Below are 19,297 nucleotides of genomic sequence, written 5' to 3'. Positions count from 1 at the left end.
CAGGGCCAACAAGGCTTCTGCAGCTGGTCCAGAGCACAGGACCCGGTGAGCCTCTGGCTCGCTGCATGAATGACGTGTTCAAATCAGGGGGCAGAGTGAACCCCTCATCACACAGCACTGATTACCCAGACTGGCTGTAATCTGTGCTCTGTGCACCCTTGAGCTGGTCTCTGCCGCCCCCCTTCCTCTGCCACTGGGTAATCCGGTGCCAGAGGGTAAGTGCTAGAAATCAGAGCTGTGCAGAGCCAAGTCATGCCTATTGCTTTACTGGTTTACTGCTCCAGGAAAAGGACTGATGGGAGAGGTGGAGGGTGTAGAAGACATGAGCAGAGGAATGATCTGTTGCTTTCTAGCCTTGTGCGTCCTCCCAAGGGCCCAGATAATTAAGACATTAAGCGTACTCTGTGAACTGTTTTACAGATGACACAACAAAACTGGGGTAGGTGGAGGTCTTTTGAAGCAGAAAACCAATGCTCTCAACATCCTCTCATAGCATATCATATTTTTGTATAAATAAAAATGACGTGACAGATGGTGACTACACTTACACTGGTGAGCACTGAGTTATCTATAGGATTGTCAAATCACTACGTATACACTTATTGTGTACATTTATATGTTAATTACGTTTCAATTAAAAAAGCTTAAGAAACCAATGCATAGATATAAATACACATATATTTATACATATATGTATGTATATGTATGTATAAGTAGTCTGGAAGAATATAAATCAAAGTGTCAACAGAGATACACATGTCAATTATACTCAGTAAAGCTGCTTAATGTTAATAGTGGTTATCTCTTACTTATGAAAGATTATAAGCAATTATAATTTTTTTTCTGCTGGTCTGTATTTTCTAAATCTTAACTCTATATGCATTATTTTAGCACCAAAAAATATCTAAAAGTTATTTTCAAAAATCTCTCACAAGTCATTCAACTTTTCTGATGTTTGTGTCTTGCTTTGTGCATTATAAAGTGTTTCCACATATTTAATCCACAAAACAGCAGAAGGAAATATGATTATTGTTTCAGAGAGGAGGAAACAGGCTCTGAGATAGTTCCAGAACTCGTGCAAAGTCAAAGAGCCAGAAATTAGCAGAACCAAAATGGGAATCCAGATTTCCTCTTCCAAATTCTATCACCTCTGCCTTCTTTTCTCACTATTTGCCATCTCATATGGTCTAAGCATGTTCCACTGGCTGTATAAATCCTCCAGGAATACACTTTGTATATAATCGAAGCAGTAGAGTTATTATATAAGACTTCAGCAAAAAGCAACTATTTTATGTTCAAAGTCAGTATTGGTTAAGGGGAGAGATGTGAAAAACCAAGGAAGGGTTGGAGACCAATGATGTACCATCAGAGCAACAGGAAACCTTTTCCTTCTAGTTGCTACATGACACACTCTTGGCTTCATTTCAACCCTCTCCAGAAAGGGAAAAGGAAACTGGTCCAAAATGAGACCAAAACACTCAGGGAGATCAAGAGAGCAAGAAAACGAGGCTAGAGGTACTTAGACATTGCTGGATTGTTGGTACCTTCATTCCCGCCGCTGCCGCAGGGCCGCTGGGGTCCACGGCCTGAATGTGGCATGGCTTACTTCCTCGCACCACAAAGCCCCAGCCAACGGCGTCACCAACAATCTGGAGAGGAAAACCACAATTAGCAATCTAGAAGACGGTCCCTGGCAATTTGCCTGTCCTTCCAAGAGAAAGAAAACCAGCCCAGGGTTAAGTATATGCGTTGGCATATCTCTTCTCCACAACCCCATCTGTAGCTTGTCAGGAGAACAGAACACTTTGTTTCTATCACAAACAGAGGCATATCTATGCAGAAAAGGTGGTCAGGGGACACCTGTTAGGCAGAAAGAAGCTTCCTCTGCGAGGGCACTACTCAGTAAATAACTGGCAGATTGCCTCCTTCTTAGGCTGCTATGCAATTTAATATCAGGCTCAAATGGAAAATTTAGAAGACTATGAAAATATGGTTGAAATCTCTCTCCAGACCCAATTTCTGTTCCAAGTTTCTTCTTTTCCCCAGGGTCCAAAAGATACTTTCTTGATGTTCTTGCTACATCCTTTGAGTCCAAAGAAACAATTTATATTACTTAACAGTGGGAAATAGGAAAAGTTGGGCTTTCTTAAAACTACAACTTCTACCAAGAAAAGAGAGTGAGTAAAGTACATAAAGTCCACAATTTACAAGTAGGTACTAGTCCAAAAGCTTTTTGAAACTGGAGGGTGCCTTTCCCTAGAGAATCATTAGAATTGGCAGTTACATTCCCTGTGCAGCTCTCAGACGTGTCTTTAATATACACCCCACCTGAAATACAGATGATACACGTTCACAATCACTAGCAATGCTGGCATTTAAATTTAAGACCCTCCCCCCCCAAAAATACTTAAAACTATAATCAACTGTTTCTCAATTGCTGGAGACTGAGGTAAAGGCAGGGAATAAATTGCAATTTTTAAAAAATGTTTATTTATTTTGAGAGAGAGACAGACATGGGGAGAGCACGAGTGGGGGAGGGACAGAGAGAGAAGGAGACAGAGAATCCCAAGCAGGCTCCCGATGAGGGGCTCAATCTCACGAACTGTGAGATAATGACCTGAGCCGAAATCAAGAGCTGGCTGCTTAACCGACTGAGCCACCCAGGAACCCCAGCAAATGCAATTTTTGTAAACAATCTCAAAAAAGATGTTTAGGCCCTTCACCGGCTTGAGGGTTTACTGCTATTCGTTCATTATACCTAATTTCACTTCCAAAGGTATCGTTTCTCTTTTTCCCTGATACAGACATATTTCTGGTGCTTTCTTCATACTCGCTGGCTATGACTGGGCCCATCCTATCTAAACTCCTCAGTGCCCACAACGAATGTTTGCAGCCCGAATGGGTGTGGGAAGGTTTTTTTTGGTTTTTTTTTTTTTTTTTGGTCCCTGGGGAAATAAAACAAAAGTTAGAAAGCTGGAGGAAAAGGAGAAGTGTTTTAAAGAGGATGTTGATGTGGTTTCGGGGAGAGACTGAGAGAAAGAGACTGAGGAAGGAGAGAGGGCAAGATGCTGTCAAGCAGAGCCCTCCGATTCCATTTGAAGGAAGCCACTGGGGCAGGTAGTTGTAGAAAGAAGGCTGGAGAACCTCCGAGAAGCAGCAGGTGGCCAAGAGGAGCTCACAGGTACGCAGTGCTCCAAAATCCTGTGCTTGTTTATAGAACTCAAGACATGCTTAGCATCGTCAGAAGCAACATTCCTTATGGCAGAACAAACTGTCTCTTGGTTTTCTTTTTTCCCCTAAAGACTCCTCTAATATCCTAAATGATTGTTGGGATTAACTGCGACACAGAAGGGATTATTGGCATGATTTGCACCACCATTCGCCTTAAAGTCTGTAATTATATTAGACTAAGTAATGGAAATTTTTTCTTTAGGCCTCAGCAAAAGGAGTTTAAAATGCTGTATGAATCATAACTCATGTCAGGTCCTAATGCATTTTAGTGCCTAAGGGTCAAGAAAATCCATTGTTATAATTATGCCCCAAAACAAAAGGAAAATTAGAAGGTTTTCAGTTCTGTCCCTCAGCTACACATTCAGACACTGACATGCTGACATGGCACGTGCAGGAGAAAAAACCCAGATGATGAGCCTACCGTGAATGTCTTCCTTGCATATGGAGCCCCGGGAGTCAGGAGTTCCTCTGAAGTTACAGGTCTCTTCAACACTGTAAGACAGACACAAGGTCAAGGTGCAAACCCTCCTGGTCCCTTGATCATTCATTCAGCAGATATTTACTGATTGGCTCATCTATGACCATCACTGACCACATGTGGCAAAGATTCCTGTCTCACAGTTTATACTCTGGCCGAATACAGACAAAATATTAGCAAACGTGAAAAACCCTAAGCCTAACTTACAGAACCACAGAAAGAAGAAACAGCACAGGGTGAAGGGAAGCCAGATGCCAACGGTGGGGATAAGGAGTGGGATGCTATTTTTCTATAAAGAAAAAGTTTTCAGGGCCCTGAGTGGTTCAGTTGGTTGAGCAACCGACTTCGACTCAGGTCATGATCTCATGGCTCATGAGTTCGAACCCCGCATAGTTCTCTCAGTACAGAGCCCACTTTGGATCCTCTGTCCCCCTTCCTCTGCCCCTCCCCCACTTGCAAATGCTCTTTCTCTCTCAAAAATAAATAAATTAAAAAAAAAAGAAAAGGTTTTCTAGTTCTCACATTTCTTTCTTTGGAATCCTGGTACGTATTCAACAGGTCAAAGTTAAGAGAAAAATCTGCCTCTAGCAGTCTGATAGCCATGTTTCAAGAGCTAACCCCACACAACATACTGCACACAACCACTCACCCAAGCTTCACTTATTTTCTGATCAATATCCAGGCTGCGTGTACACATTCACTGCCTTTTTCCCTCAGTAGTAATATTAGAGAAATGTTCCACATATGCAGCATGTGCTAGGTACTATGCCAGAGACTTCAAATATATTATGTCATTTAATTATCATGAGTACTGTTTAGTTAGGCTCTTCATTGTCCCTATTTTATTAGGCTCTTCGTTGTCCCTATTTTATTTGTGGGAAAACATGAGTTTAGAAAAGTTAAATAGCTTCGGGATGCCTGGGTGGCTCAGTGGGTTAAGCATCTGACTCTTGATTTTGCCTCAGGTCATGACTGCACAGTTAATGAGATCTGGCCCTGCATTGGGCTCCATGCTGACAGCACAGAGCCTGCTTGGGATCCTGTCTCTGTCTCTGTCTCTCTCTGCCCTTCCCCTCCTGTGCGCTCTCTCTTTCTTTCAAAAATAAACTTTAAAAAATGTTTAAAAGAAAGAAAGAAAAGTTAAATAGCTTGGTTCAAGGTCTCAACCTAATTAGCAGAATCAGGATTCCAACTCAGGCATTAGGTGCCAGCACCCATCAGCCACAGTACAATATGGTTCCTCCCATGCTCTGCCCTCTCTGTAAGCAGAAGAAAGGACTCAAAATCTCTGGAAGGTAGTAATGTGTTGTCCTCCTCAGACATCTGTTCTTATCAGCTGACTGCTGTTGACCACCAAGGCAACAAAGACAGCAGCCAATTCTGGACTTGCTGGCTGCCTAAAAACCTGCCAATATGGTGGTCCCTTCTTACCTATGGGGATACATTCCAAGATCCCCAGTGGGTGCCTGAAACCATGGACAGTACTGAACCCTACATATACTACTTTTTTTCCTATACATACATACCTATGATAAAGCTTAATTTATAAATTAGTCGCAGTAAGAGATCAGTACCAATAACTAGCAATAAAATAGAACAATTATAATAATACACGGTCATAAAAGTCATGTGAAATAGTCTGTCTCTCAAAATATCGTATTGTCCTGTACTCACCCTTCCTGTGATGATGTGAGATCATAAAATGCCTATGTGATGAGACAAAGTAAGGTAAGTGACAGAGCCTGAGGCCACTATTGACCTTCTGACACTATATTAGAAGGAGGATCATCCGTTTCTGGGTTGCGGTTGACTTGGGTGACTGACCCCACGGAAAGGGAAAAGAGGGACCATGTAATGAACTTCTCCATCCATCCTGTGCTCACTAAGCACTGGAGAGGGGACTGCTTCGGTGGTCTAGAAAAGCCAGCGAATGGGGAGCCGGGGACCATCCTAATCCAGTTATTCAGAGATCATGAACTTGGGTATCACAAAGAAACTGGAGGGGCCATGGCCAGGCCCCTAACCCAGTGAAGTGTGAGCCTCCAATTCCCTTTGCCGGCAGCACTCAGAGGTCAGATGTCAGTCCCAGAACACGTGTGCAGCAGAAAAAGAAAAGGCAGCATGGGGTGAGACCCAGATGAGCCACCAGGTAGTCTGGCCCTAACGAACACCCTCTCAGTTAAAGGCAATGACATGCTTCTTGTTGAGATGACAGGTGGCCAGATGCTCACTTTTGCTTTCAGGTAGCTCATAAAAGACAAAATGAATTTATGTCCCCCCCCCAAAAGAGGGAGTAGGTCAAAACCAAGAAAAGAACCTCTTAGATGAACAGGATGTAAGAGAAGAGGTCCCTGGTTGAGGACTGAGACCTTTCAATTCCCTGTCACACAATTCTCTCCCTACCCAAGATAATCCTGTCTGGGTGGATGAATTCGGGTATAGAAATCACACGTACTGTAATATCTGACAGTAGTGACCACCTACCTTAATACACATTCTCTTTCTTGTTACTGAGATATAACTGACATATAAAATTATATTAGTTTCAAGTTCTAACATAATTATTCAATATATGTGTATGTTTTGTGCAGTGATCACCACAATAAGTCTAGTTAACACCCCTCACCTCACATAGCTACAACATTCTTTTCTTGTGATGAGAACTTTTAGGATTTATTTTCTTAGCAACTTTCAAATACCCAATACAGTACGATTATCTATAGTGACCATGCTGTATATTACACCCCCAGGACTTATTTATTTTATTTTATTTTTAAAGCTTTATTTATTTATTTTGAGAGAGAGAGAGAGGGAGAGAGAGAGAGAGCAAGAGCAGAAGAGGGGCAGACAGAGGGAATCCCAAACAGGCTCTGCATGGTCAGCGCAGAGCCTGATGCGGGTCTCGAACTCACAAACCGCCAGATCATGATGTGAGTCAAGACCAAGAGTCTGAGGCTTAACCGACTGAGCCACCCAGGAGCCCCAGGACTTGTTTATTTTATAACTGGAAGTTTGTACCATTTGACCGCCCTCACCCATTCCTCTGGCAACAATCAATCTGTTCTCTATGTAAGTTTGCTTTTCTTCTTTTTAGATTCCACATATTAGTGAGACCACAAATTTGTCTGCTTCACTTATTTCACATAGCATAATGCCCTCAAATTCCATCCATGGTGTTGCGAACAGCAGGATTTCCTTCTTCTTATGGCTGAGTAATATTCCATTGTGTATAAATACACCTCATTTTCTTTATGCATTCATCGATCAATGGACCCTTAGTTCGTTTCCATGTCTTGGCTATTGTAAATAATGCTGCAAGGAACATGGGGTGCAGATGACATTTTGAGTAACTTCCTTTCCTTTGGATAAGTACCCAGAAATGGAATTGCTAGATCATATGGTAGTTCTATTTTTAATTTTTTGAGGAGCCCCATAGTGTTTCCCATGGTGGCTGCATCAGTTTGCATTCCCAGCAACAGTGCAAGAGAGTCCCTCTTCCTCCACACCCTTGCCAGCACTTGTTATTTTTTGCCTTTTTGGTAATAGCCATTCTAACAGGTGTGAGATGATATTTTATCATGGTTTTGAATCACACTATACTGTAATATTTGATCACTATACCAATAAAATTAAATTATAAATAAAAGTATTTATTTTAATACACTTTCTCCTTCTTCTGTTGAAAAAAGATAGAAACCCTGAAGCCCAGGGAATTATGTTTTAGCTTTCTCTTTCTGAATCCTTGGGAAGTTATTTACTCATCACAAGGACACCAATTATGGTAATATCTCTAGTACTTTTTTTTTTTTTTTTGGTCTGGTTTAGGGCTTTTATACATAGTTCTAAAAAACACATCCAGATATAAATATAATGATTAATTTTAAATGCCTTACTGTGAAGGTCTGTTTATCTGCTTGAGAAAAATAATGACACATAAGCTCACTGTACCTTGGGAACCCTCTTAAGAGTGAGGGAGAAGCTTGTCAGAATATAGGTAAGAGGTAGGACTTACAAACCACAATTAAAACCATAGAGACAACCACAGCAGAGTCCCAAAAAAGGCAACCTGACCTTTCTTTGCTGCCTGCTTATCAGTAAACGTTTCCCTTTGTGACAAGGCATAAGGAGAAAGAGGAAACAATACAAACCCACCTCAGGGAATGGAGATGTGTAGTTCATTTAAGTAATTAACACTCTGTTCTCATTCTACTATTGTATGCAGTGGAAAGCATGCAAAATGGCTTTAGCATAGCTGACCCCTTCCGGAAACTGAATTCTTTTGCTTCTAACTTTAGATACACCTATCAGATTTCGATCAGGGCTTCAAAAAGCCTAGTTCTAAGAATATAGCCCTCCTTTCTCATTCTGCCTTATCACCAGTGTTTCATTAATTGAAAACCTGGTAGCATATGGGTGCTCAATGATTTCCAGCCAGAGTCAGTGTGGAAGCAAGTTTCTTCACTCATTTGCTGTAGGTTACAACTCTATTCTTTAGCTAATCCTCCAGAAGGTAGCAAAACAAAATGTTAGATTAAGTAAAATACCACTTGCCTAACAGAGTTTTCTCTTAAAACCCTTTGAACAACATCTATTGGCCCTTATTCTAACACGTGCTCCCCGGCCCCAAAGAGAGGATACGTTCACTGAGGGAACCGGTCATGACCTTCCATCTTTGTACCCCCAAATCTGGCGATGAGGTGAACAAGAGCAAAAGGAATGAATTCCCTTCCCTGAAGGTGATATACTGAACTGAGGGTGAACAGGGCACTGAACAAATGGAGTCGGGGGTGTTTTCAAGGCAGTGATTATTACCATCAGCGACCACGCAATCTAATCCTAGGAAAGAGGTGGGTAACGGACTTTGAGAAGGTGGTCGTATCTGTGAGTTACAGGTTCCTGTGGGCTGAAGAACTGATTGGATCAAGGAGGAATTGTGTCTAAGCACAAGCTCATCGACAATCTTTGTACCTAGATTTTTTTTTTCTGGAATGTAAAGGCCGTGCAGTTTGATCAGTAGATTTTGAAACTGCAAGGCACCAAGAGTCATTTCTGGGGATAGTTGGGTTTTGCACAGATCTGTGCTTCTTCCTTGGGGGTGCTAAGGCCCCATAGACCTCTGCATCTGTTCAAACTCTCTTCAGGACCGAGGGGCATCTGCCAGCTGATACCTTCAACTTTCTTTGGAACGACCTCTGAAGAGAGCTGCCTTGCCCACGGTCAGGCCCTCCTCCCAGGGCAGCCAACATCAAATGACTGGTTAACATGAGGGTTTAACAGAGTTGAGTCCCAATTTGGGACAATTGTGAAGGGCCATCCACCTCCAGAGCTCCCCTTGGGGTCCGTGCAGCCTTCCCTGACGCTACACTGCAGCCCGATTTTCCCTGTGCCCGAATCTGCGTGCTTCCCTTCCTCTCGACAGGCCTTGGCTCCATGAGCATGCTGTCACAAGATTCCCACGCACTAGCCTCCCCCGTCTGAGAATCTGCTTCCCCGGGGAACGCAGCCCGCACATGTCCCAAGTGCCCCACAGCCCCAGCCAGAAACGGGGCTGCCTTTCGGCCACTCACCGGACTTGGGGTTGCAGAGCACAGGGGGGCTGCTGCTGAGGGTGGGGCTGCTGCTAAAGTAGCCACTGCTGCCACAGCTGCTCATGCTGCTTCTCCGCACCGCAGACACGATCTTGATCTCCTTGCTGGGGCTGACTGTGTGGGCCAGAAACACACAGTCAGGAGGGCGGCGGCCATGAGACACACGGGCTTTCAGCCATGAGACACAGCAGGCGCATCAAACGTACCAGAAAAAGGCACCCTGGCCTCGGAGTCAGAGGAGCAAGAATCTGACTTGCAGCCTTCCACTCGCTAATAGCATCACCTGGGGCCACTCGCCTTGGTTCTCTGAGCCTCAATTTCCCCAGCTGTGAAGTGGGTATAATGCAACAGGATCGGTACAAGGAGTGGGTTATATAATGTACGTGAAAGTACGCAGCCATATAAAACGTTATTTCAAGAACGACCGAGCCCATCCATGCTAGGCAGTCCCTGGAAGGGGGTAAATTAACTGCCGGCTATACACTTAATGGATTAACAGTAATAATAAATGTCTCCCGATCTAATAGCAAGTCATGAATCACCCAGAGCCGTGGAAGGAGGAGATTAACACACATTAACACATATTTCGGCTTTGGAAGTGTATGTGAGGCAGCAGTTTCGTGATCTGATCTGGTTCTCTTTGCCACAGAGCCGGTGGCTCTCAACAGGGAGAGGAGAAGGTGTGTGTTCAAACAAAAGAAGCCGTAGGTAGAGAGCATCCCGCTTAGTGCCTGGAACATGGAAAGCACAAAATAACTACTGGCTTTTATGGTGACCATGGCCACTATATCCTCTTTCTCATCAGTGTCACTTTTCGGGTCTATTGGGTCCACAAGAAACCGGCAAACCTTAGAGCTAGTAAAAACGTGAACAGGTACTCGGCATTTGCGGGAGACTGCGACCTGCAACCCTGAGGAACACGTGATGTGTGTGTGCACACACCTGACCCTCTAGTGCTTACTCTCTCCTCTTGCTTCATTCTTTCTTCCACCCTGGCTGTGTCCGAGGAGCTCCAGGGCGAGGGAGATTGGGGAGGAGAGAGCAGAAATAGAGAGAGTTAAGACAGAACCGGTGTGAGATCCAGCTCTGTCCACCACTTTCTAATGGTGTGACCTTGGGTAAGCCCCTCCATTGTTCCAAGCCTCAGTTTCTCCACCCATAAAATGGGGATAAGAAAAGTCCTTCCTCTTTAGGATGTTGTGAGAATTAATAAAATTCAGGCACATAAGCCTAGCTCAGTGCCAGGGGCACAGAAAGGACTCGATATAGCTACAAGTACTCTTGCACCTCCCACAAATAACCACATTTTCAAGACACACATTTTCATTGTGCCCCGAGTTTCGGGTGAAGCCCAGAATTTCCAAACCTTAGGCCAACCAGTTCCTTGAGTCAATGCCAAGTTTTCAGAGGAGTTGAAGATATCCCTTTAAGTACACCTCTTCTTCAAATGACACATCAAGTTAACCTTTTCCGGACGAGTGGGGTTATCTTTGTGAACATCTGTCAGCATCATTTCTGTCAAGGTTCATTGTAAATATGGGACTGTTTGACCTTCCATGTAACATCCGAGGCTTTACAAGCTCCTCTGTTTGCTTTTCACAATTTTTCTTTGTTCTGGGTCACCCCTTCATGACAGGTTGACAATCAGTTGCCTTTGACTTGTCTATGCCCTCAGAAGTCTTTATTTACCATTAAAGCACACAGTTTTTCAGTGCTGTGATTTAGAAAACTGGATAATTAATAACATATAAGAACTGTTTATCAATGAAAAGCAAGTAAGGCAAAATGAGAGGTTAAGAGGTCTTGTATAATGTAAATACTTATTTTATAAAACGATCTTCATGACATCTAAGTTGACAGCCCAGGAACAATTTGGTAATGCTGGGTTTCCCTGCCCTCCACCCCATACTTATTGGTTATGCATAAATAAAAATGTGCTGGAGAGGGCCGCCTGTGTGGCGCAGTCAGTTAAGCATCCGACTTCAGCTCAGGTCACGATCCCGCGGTCTGTGAGTTCGAGCCCCGCGTCGGGCTCTGGGCTGATGGCTCAGAGCCTGGAGCCTGTTTCCGATTCTGTGTCTCCCTCTCTCTCTGCCCCTCCCCCGTTCATGCTCTGTCTCTCTCTGTCCCAAAAATAAATAAACGTTGAAAAAAAAAATTAAAAAAAATGTGCTGGAGAAACTAATTTCACAATGCTGAGTTATTACCCTAATACTTCTCAAAAGACAAATGCATGTGATCAGTTACATGGTGAAACTGACATACCAGACATAAAACTGGTGGATTTCCGATTGTCATGGCTCTGCTTCCTCAGGCAGAAGGGACTGTCGTGAGTTTCCTGGGAAGAGGGGGACTTCTCATTGAGCAGCTCCATCAGTCTGCGCCTCCGCCGGAAGTTCATTCTGAACTGGTAGAGAAGGTTGCTGTCCACAAATGGGTGCTTGTTGGACACTGAGGAGAAAGAACAGATGAGCATGACTGGCATCCTGGCCACTGAGCACTGCAGCCAGAAGATTTCACCCAATGGGGACAAAGTCTTAAGAAAGAGTTTAATTCTACAGATGCCGCCATGAGCTTGTAATCCACACATGGTCCCAAATTCTTTCTGTACCGTGAACTTTAGAAATTTACTAATCAATTCCTCCAGGGGAGCTCTGCCTGATCTCAACCCTGATCTAAGTCAGACTCTTCCTGGTGTTGCCCTAGCCCCTACTGAACCTCCCTCCATCTGAGCACTTACCACACTGCACCTGCATTATCCATTCACTTCCCTGCCTTTCCCACTCAACTCTAGGCTCTCTGGGGCAGTGATCACGGCTTCATTTAGCCCTGTGTCCCCAGTACGCAGCAAAGTGCTAGTCCCATAGCAACACATCCAATTATTTTTTAACTTTTTTATTTGGAAATAATTAAAGACTCAGAGAGTTGCAAAAATAATAGAGACTCCATACCGTTTGTTTGCTTGTTTGTTTTGGTGGTGGGGAGAGCACATCTTTTTCTCCCAACTAAGTCACTCTGCTTAAGGGCCCAGACCGTTAATCATTCCAGCATCTTGAAATCCTAGACTACCGTGTGTTTGGCTCAGAGTAGGTACTCCATAAAAGGCTGGAAGTGAATAGTCTGTGACAGGTAGATAAGCAGCATATCCAGAACACAACCTAACTTTAAACTGTTTAGCGGCTAGTCTATACCACTTCCCCCTAAACCAATCTGTGGGCTCGTGGTATGACCGTGCTGGGTCAGCAAATGCAAGCTTGGGGTGTAGCTGTATTTATTGTGCACACTTGTTATGAGTAATTCTTCTGGTTACATGGGTATCAGAGTCTCAAAAAGGTGGGTCCCTATTAAGAGAGTCCACTGCCAACGTTTAACTTAATGATTCATATGGGTGTTTCACACTCTTCAAATGGTGATAAACTAGTCACTTTGGTGAAGTGAATGATGTTGGCCCCAAAGACAAATATACTTAATTCAGGGGTAGTTCTGCATGTTCTTAATAAATAATGCATCCTTGGATTTTGGAGATGCTGAATGCATCCTGAACCAAGAGATAAGCCAATTACACTTTGATATGATATCTACACAAAATGGTTCTTTTTTGGATAGTCAAATTTTTATAGAAATTTACTATATCACTACATTCGATAATACTATAATAAAATTTTGTAGGTAAGTTATTTATTTCTGGCAGACTTTTCTGAGTTTATTAAGATTCTTTAAATCCTCAAGTTGACCTTGGCAACAGTATCTTAAATTACAACCTGAAAATACACAGTTCTATATACATTTATTAACATCTACTGTTTTCTCTTTGGACTGTGAATTACATGAAACATTAGCCCTGCTAATAAATAAATCCAGAAAAAAATTCTGAATCCAAACAAATTCCATAATGGCTAAAAGTACCTTAGAAAGTATTTTTTTAGTGTTTATTTATTTTTGAGAGAGACAGAGAGATAGAGCATGAGTGGGGGAGGGGCAGAGAGAGAGGGAGACACAGGATCCGAAGCAGGCTCTAGGATCTGAGCTGTTAGCATACAGCCTGACGTGGGACTCAAAACCACGGACCGTGAGATCACCTCCTGAGCTGAAGTCGGATGCTTAACGGACTGAGCCACCCTGGTGCCCCTAAAAAGTGTTTTTAATTGAAGCGGAAATACGACTATCAATTTAATCTCCTCAGGCTTTAAATACTGACCAAGGGTTAAAGTCATACCCATTCTCCATTCTCCACCTCCCCAGCTCTCTACTACCTATGGCTCAGAGGATAAACTGAGCACCTAAGATAAGATAAAAGGGTTACATTTAAATAGTCCTTATTCATCACATTCTCTCTCCAATAGTGTAAATGACCTTAACCGCGACCAAATCAGGGAAAAGAAAAATTGGATTTGATAGTAGACCATACCTGTTTAACATAATGCAAGCAGATTGTAAGAACTCAAACAATTATACATTTATTATTTCATAACCAGTGTTGTTTTCACAGTTACCAGCATGTACTGATGATATATTGCCATTTGGCTTCTGGGAATTCAATTTTATGATGCACCATATTTAACACCCCACTGCAAGTTTCAAGGACTTATTTGGATTTTAGTGTGTGAGGAGCAGCCACACTGTGAACTGAGTATCTCCATGTGTTCATCCCCCAGCTGTGTGGCTGGCATAGCTGGAGTCCAATTCTCCTCTCAGAATAGAAAAATGACAATTGCATGTGTCACTCGCATTGTTTTCAATGAATTATGTTGCTTCTAAAAGGGTTCTTTTTCTCTCTCTCTTATTAAAAGTTTAATGACATGAACACTGAATACCGCGCACTTGCTTTGTTTGTGAGTGTAGCCTTAGGTATAAAACAGATAATCGTAGTTACAAAAGCTTAAAGAGCACAGGTAGAAGCCATACTATAGCATCAACCAGTCACACAAGGCATCATTCATGTATCCGACAACGTGAGCACCTGCTAAGTGGCGCACACTATCCCAGCCATCTATCTTAGCGTGGTGACTGCAATGTGACACCTGTTCTGTTCATCCTTTCAAGCCCATACCCTGTTTCATATAATAACAAAACAAGTAAGCTGGGACTTTACTCAACATTTTCTTATGCTGAATAACTTCTAGAAATGAGTTGCATGCAATAAAAAGCAATTGTTCTAGAATCCGATGACGTCAGTTTTGATCCCAGTTCACCAACTTGACTGGCGGAGTGATTTGGGCAGTTTATTAAACATTTTAAGTTTGCACGGCTTTGCTGTGAAGAAGAAATGGAATAACCGGTGTGAGAGATTCGGAATGTCATCTGGAATCTACTGAAATCTAGTGGTTTAAGTCTTCTCGTTCTTAGACTCATAAAGATTGACTGCAGCCTTTGGTCATTTAAGTTTCTGCACAGAACCTGTTTCTTCTGCCTTTTCTGCCCTTCTTTCAAAGAACACTTCACCCATCTCCCACACACAGGTCTGTCACCTTTTCACTCATGAAAAATACAGAATCTTAACCAGATATCCAGATCTAGATTGGCAACTATCCCAATGGGAGATGTTTAAATCTCAGAAGAGACAAAAACAAGAAGTAGGGAGTGAGTTAAGACACAGGATGTTTTAGGAAGTAACTAGATGAAGAAAGCCATTTTTATAGCCATAAATTACATATGTAGAGTCTCAAGAAATACACAATGGCTAAATGACATATAGTTCGTATTCCGGAAAGAAAAAGGAATTGGTTCTCTCCATACTTTAACATGACATTCTCTATATTAAATACAAAACCATTTGCTACATAGGAGTCTTGCTTTTTGCTAAACGCAGAAGAAATTACCTCAACTATGGGGGAAAAAATTAAAGGGAAGGAAAGACAAATCAATTGGCAGACTGTGACTGGTGTCTCCAAATCTGGAGACTGTTCAGTCCTTCACTTCTCAGATCTCAACACTATACGGGACTTTTATTTAGAGTAAATGTGGTGTCACGAACAATTCAATAAACTTCATTCTTTGCTCCTTGAGAATATGAAGCTGTAAACAGGAATAAGTAAGAAGAGAGAATATTCAAAGTGAACATTCAAGATCTAGTATTATTATGGGGAAAGATAGGATTCAGTAGGCAGAGAGGGAAAGGATAGGACCTGAGGTCCCTGGGTGGGGAAAAACACCTATTTTGGAACAATGCTGGGAGTGTCTGACCACAGCAAACCCCCTCAGGGGTAAGGTTCATCTTAAGAATGTAACAGACACCACTTCTCCCCCTCAGGTTCCTCTCAGGAATTTGAAAAAAAGACCTAACTAAAAATAACTAGTAGACCATTAAAGTATGACCTACAAGGAAGGTATGGCCATAGACCACCCCTCATACAATGGAATCGAGCCCATCAGGAATGGACAACTCAGCACCCAGAGCTATCAAGCCAATAAGGGTAGGACCTGTGAAGGAACAAGGGGGAAGGGTTGGGGTGCTGACCAGAACCTTGGAAAACAAAGACCCTTGCCTATTGCCAGGAGCATTCACTTTCAGAGGTTCCCCCCTCAGTACAGAGAGCTTTCATACCCTGATCTTATACTCTAATAAACTTTTGCCTACTGCTCATTATATTTTGCATCCACCTCTTTATTCTTCAAAGCAGTGAGACCACAAATCCTGGGTATTGAGGTAAAAAAATAATAATAATCCTGCAATATTCTGGTTGTGCTCTTATAATTACAGTTGTAATTAAAAAGTGATAATTATTGACTCATTCAAGTTATATTCCTGGGACTTATGAAGACTTCCCTTTTATACTGGTGGCATTCCCAAAGGACTTGACTTGGCTTGGTATCAAAATAGATATAAAACAGGAGAAAAAGCAGCCACAGCCAGAAAGCTAAAGCCATTAAATACAAGAGGGTCTAATTGCTTATGAAAGCGGGGGTTCTAGAAGCACTAAGCTCACAATGTTGTTGATATTTGGTAAGAGAAAATAGATCCTGATTCGCAGTGTCCCTTTACTTTTCAGAAAGCATGAAGGAAATGGCATGTAATCTACCATAATAACAAAGTGACATAGTTGACTTTTTGTGGATAATGTGGCTACCGTTTTTCTCTTATAAGTTGTTAGGATGACTTTAACAAACACAAAGAGATTTTTAAAAGTGATTATCGGGACACCTGGGTGGCTCAGTTGGGTAAGTGTCCAATTCTTGATTTTGGCTCAAGTCATGATCTCTCGGTTCATGACTTGGAGCCCCGTATCAGGCTCTGCACTCTCAGCGTGGGGCTGCTGGGGATTCTCTCTCTCTCTCTCTCTCTCTCTCTCTCTCTCTCTCTCTGCTTCCTCCACTCATTCTCTCTCTTTCTGAAAATAAACTTTTTAAAAAAAAGTGATTATCTACAAGAGGGGAAATTGGCTTCTACTCTACTGACACATATAATCTAAGGATGAATATAAACATTTATCATCTTGAAACCTACAAACTCAGCTGAATATAGAAGACATTTTAAGCTACTTATCTAGTTGAAGGGAGGAAGGTCACATACTTTCATCTATCCTTGAAATGTCTGCTGGCAAATGACCTAACACAACAGGCATCATGAAGTAAGTGAACTGAATCCGGCAGTGTGATAAGGGGAGATGGACGGGAGTGAAGGGAGAGTATGCACAGACACCAACTGCTCCCCGGATGCACTTCATCAAATCTTTTTATAGGATGGTCTCAGGGCACCTGGGTAGCTCAGTTAGTTAAGCATCTGACTCTTGATTTCAGCTCAGGTCATGATCTCATGGTTCGTGGGTTCAAGCCCCGTGTCGGGCTCTGCATTAACACTGTGGAGTTAGTGCAGAGCTGTTAGTGCAGAGCCTGCTTGGGATATTCTCTCTCTCCCCCCCCCCTCTCTCTCTCTGCCCCTCTCCTGTGCCCTCTCTCTCTCACTCACACACAAAATAAATAAATAAACAACAACAACAAAATAAAGGGTGGTCTTGGATCTGGGATCACGTAAGCAATTTAGCAGTGTAAAAAGAGGGCTTAAGCAGAGGGGAGATAAGGATAATGGCTGTCGCGGTTAAGAAGAAAGATCAGCAAGGATGAGGATGGGGGGACCACACTACACATGTAAACTGGTGTCAAACCTAAAAGGTCTTCAAGGTCACCTGAAAGAGAGGAAACCCTCACCAGCTGCCATGACTGGCATCTTCATCATCATCGTCCTCCACAGTGGCACAGGTGGGTGTGGCTCACCCTTCCCCCAGGGTACAGTGGTGGGTGAAAGATCATTCTGGGCCATCAGGGCTGTCACTCTATCCCACTCCTCACCTGCTTTCTTACCTCATACATCCCTGTACCTCCTCCCCAAAGGACCACTTAGCACCTGCAGACCTTGCCTAATAGTATTGACAAATCTCAGGGATAAACAGATGGCTGATCTAGTCCTCAGACTTAGCGCTTCTAAAAGGCTAATCAGTTCTCTGTATGAAAATATTGCACCCTCTCTGCCAATAAGACCAAGGCTTTCAGCTGTTTCACGCATCCAGGCAAGTCTTTGCACGCTTTGGTCTCCCTGCTTTTGCTAATACACAGTCCTTCAGACTAGTCCTTCAGAGTCCAAGCATCTCAGGTCACTTAGTATATTGCAGATTTTACAGACTGTCAAGACTAAAAAAAAAAAAATACTAATATAATGTTTTTTATTAATGTGTTTGGTGGAAAACCAGAACTGAGAATGAACTACAACAGAAGGTCAAAATTTTTTTTTTTAATCTGAGATATACTGAAGGCTGTAGCCACCCATCTCAAACCATCCTAAAGGGGATGCAGGAGTTGAAAGAGCCCTGCTTCCCAAAGGAGCAAAAGTCCTTGATTCAAGAACATTGAGCACTTGTATTTAAGTGCCTATGCCATGTAAGGACAGTGCTAGGTGCCTGGAATATAAAACTCTTCAAAAGGCAATAACAACAGTGAGTCAGAGAACTAAAATAATTACTTCCTGAGCACTGACAACAGTAATAAGAGGATATGAAAACAGGAAATTGGTTTTAGAGTATAAAGTCCTATTAGCTGACAATACTAAAACAAAACACAGTCACAAAGCCAGAACCCAATTACACCAATTTAATTGATTGAAAGGAGGTGAGGAACCAGGATCCAAGTGAGTCTAGTAAAGATGGCAGAAAAGAAGAAAATCAAAACATGGTATTGTGATTGTGTAGGTTTCTGCAGCCTCCATGTCTGACAGCCAGAAATGTAAAGGTAATAAACAGATGGCAGGTCAAAGTATGTTTTATTCTTCACTATGCATCATTAAATAATAGCCGGGTGCCTTCCAAGGACTAGAACCTTTGTTAGTGATAAAACTCAGAACAAAGGGTATGTTTTTCAGAGACTAAATCATACCAAGAGCACAGAGAGGTCTAAAACCAAATTTATTTTGTCCAGGAAATGGAGTATCTCACATACAAAAGTCAATGAAAAAACTCTGTAACTCTGTTCTAGATCTTTTGGGCTTCTTGGCATAAATCCAAAGGCCTAATGAAAGCACCTCAGTGTTGATTTATTTCACATGTATACATTCATCACGGAGTGTGTATAACATACTGTGTGAGGCCAGCATGGATGAAGCCATCACACTTATATTAAGCTCTACCCCACCAAGGCATCTGATGCTGAGAATATTGATAACAATAATAAGAGTAAGAATCGGCTAGCATTTGTTGAGTGACACTCTGTGCCAGGTCCTATGCTTAATAGCACATGCATGATTATATCATTCAGTTCTCATAGCAGCACTATGGGAGAGCTATTATGATTATTCCCATTTTACAGATGAGAAAACAGGATTACACAAGGTAAACTTACCCAAGGTTCCATAGTTATTAACTGGAAGGTCCAAGACAGAAACACTGACAGGTTGATTCTGGAACCCCATCTTGTAATCTCCTGGCTAGACTGTCTCCCAACCAAAGATATAACAATGCCAAATGAGGAAGTGAATAAGCTTACAAACACACACACACACACACACACACACACA

The 19,297-nt window shown here is 42.4% G+C and overlaps 1 protein-coding gene across 1 annotated transcript in view; it reads right to left on the bottom strand.

Moving 5' to 3' along the window:
* DEPTOR (DEP domain containing MTOR interacting protein) overlaps window positions 1-19,297 on the bottom strand; it is a 138,960-nt gene that overhangs the window by 33,214 nt on the left and 86,449 nt on the right. The window contains exons 5-8 of the mRNA XM_043601665.1: window positions 11,563-11,748; window positions 9,277-9,411; window positions 3,653-3,723; window positions 1,545-1,649 (exon numbers count right to left, since the gene is read on the bottom strand). Coding sequence (XP_043457600.1) covers window positions 1,545-1,649; window positions 3,653-3,723; window positions 9,277-9,411; window positions 11,563-11,748 — 497 coding nt within the window. The remainder of the gene's footprint in view (window positions 1-1,544; window positions 1,650-3,652; window positions 3,724-9,276; window positions 9,412-11,562; window positions 11,749-19,297) is intronic.

The sequence above is a fragment of the Prionailurus bengalensis genome, chromosome F2, assembly GCF_016509475.1.
Source record: "Prionailurus bengalensis isolate Pbe53 chromosome F2, Fcat_Pben_1.1_paternal_pri, whole genome shotgun sequence".
NCBI classification, from domain to species: domain Eukaryota; kingdom Metazoa; phylum Chordata; class Mammalia; order Carnivora; family Felidae; genus Prionailurus; species Prionailurus bengalensis.
Note: the sequence above shows the minus strand (reverse complement) of the source record. Positions and strands in the feature narration are given on the sequence as shown.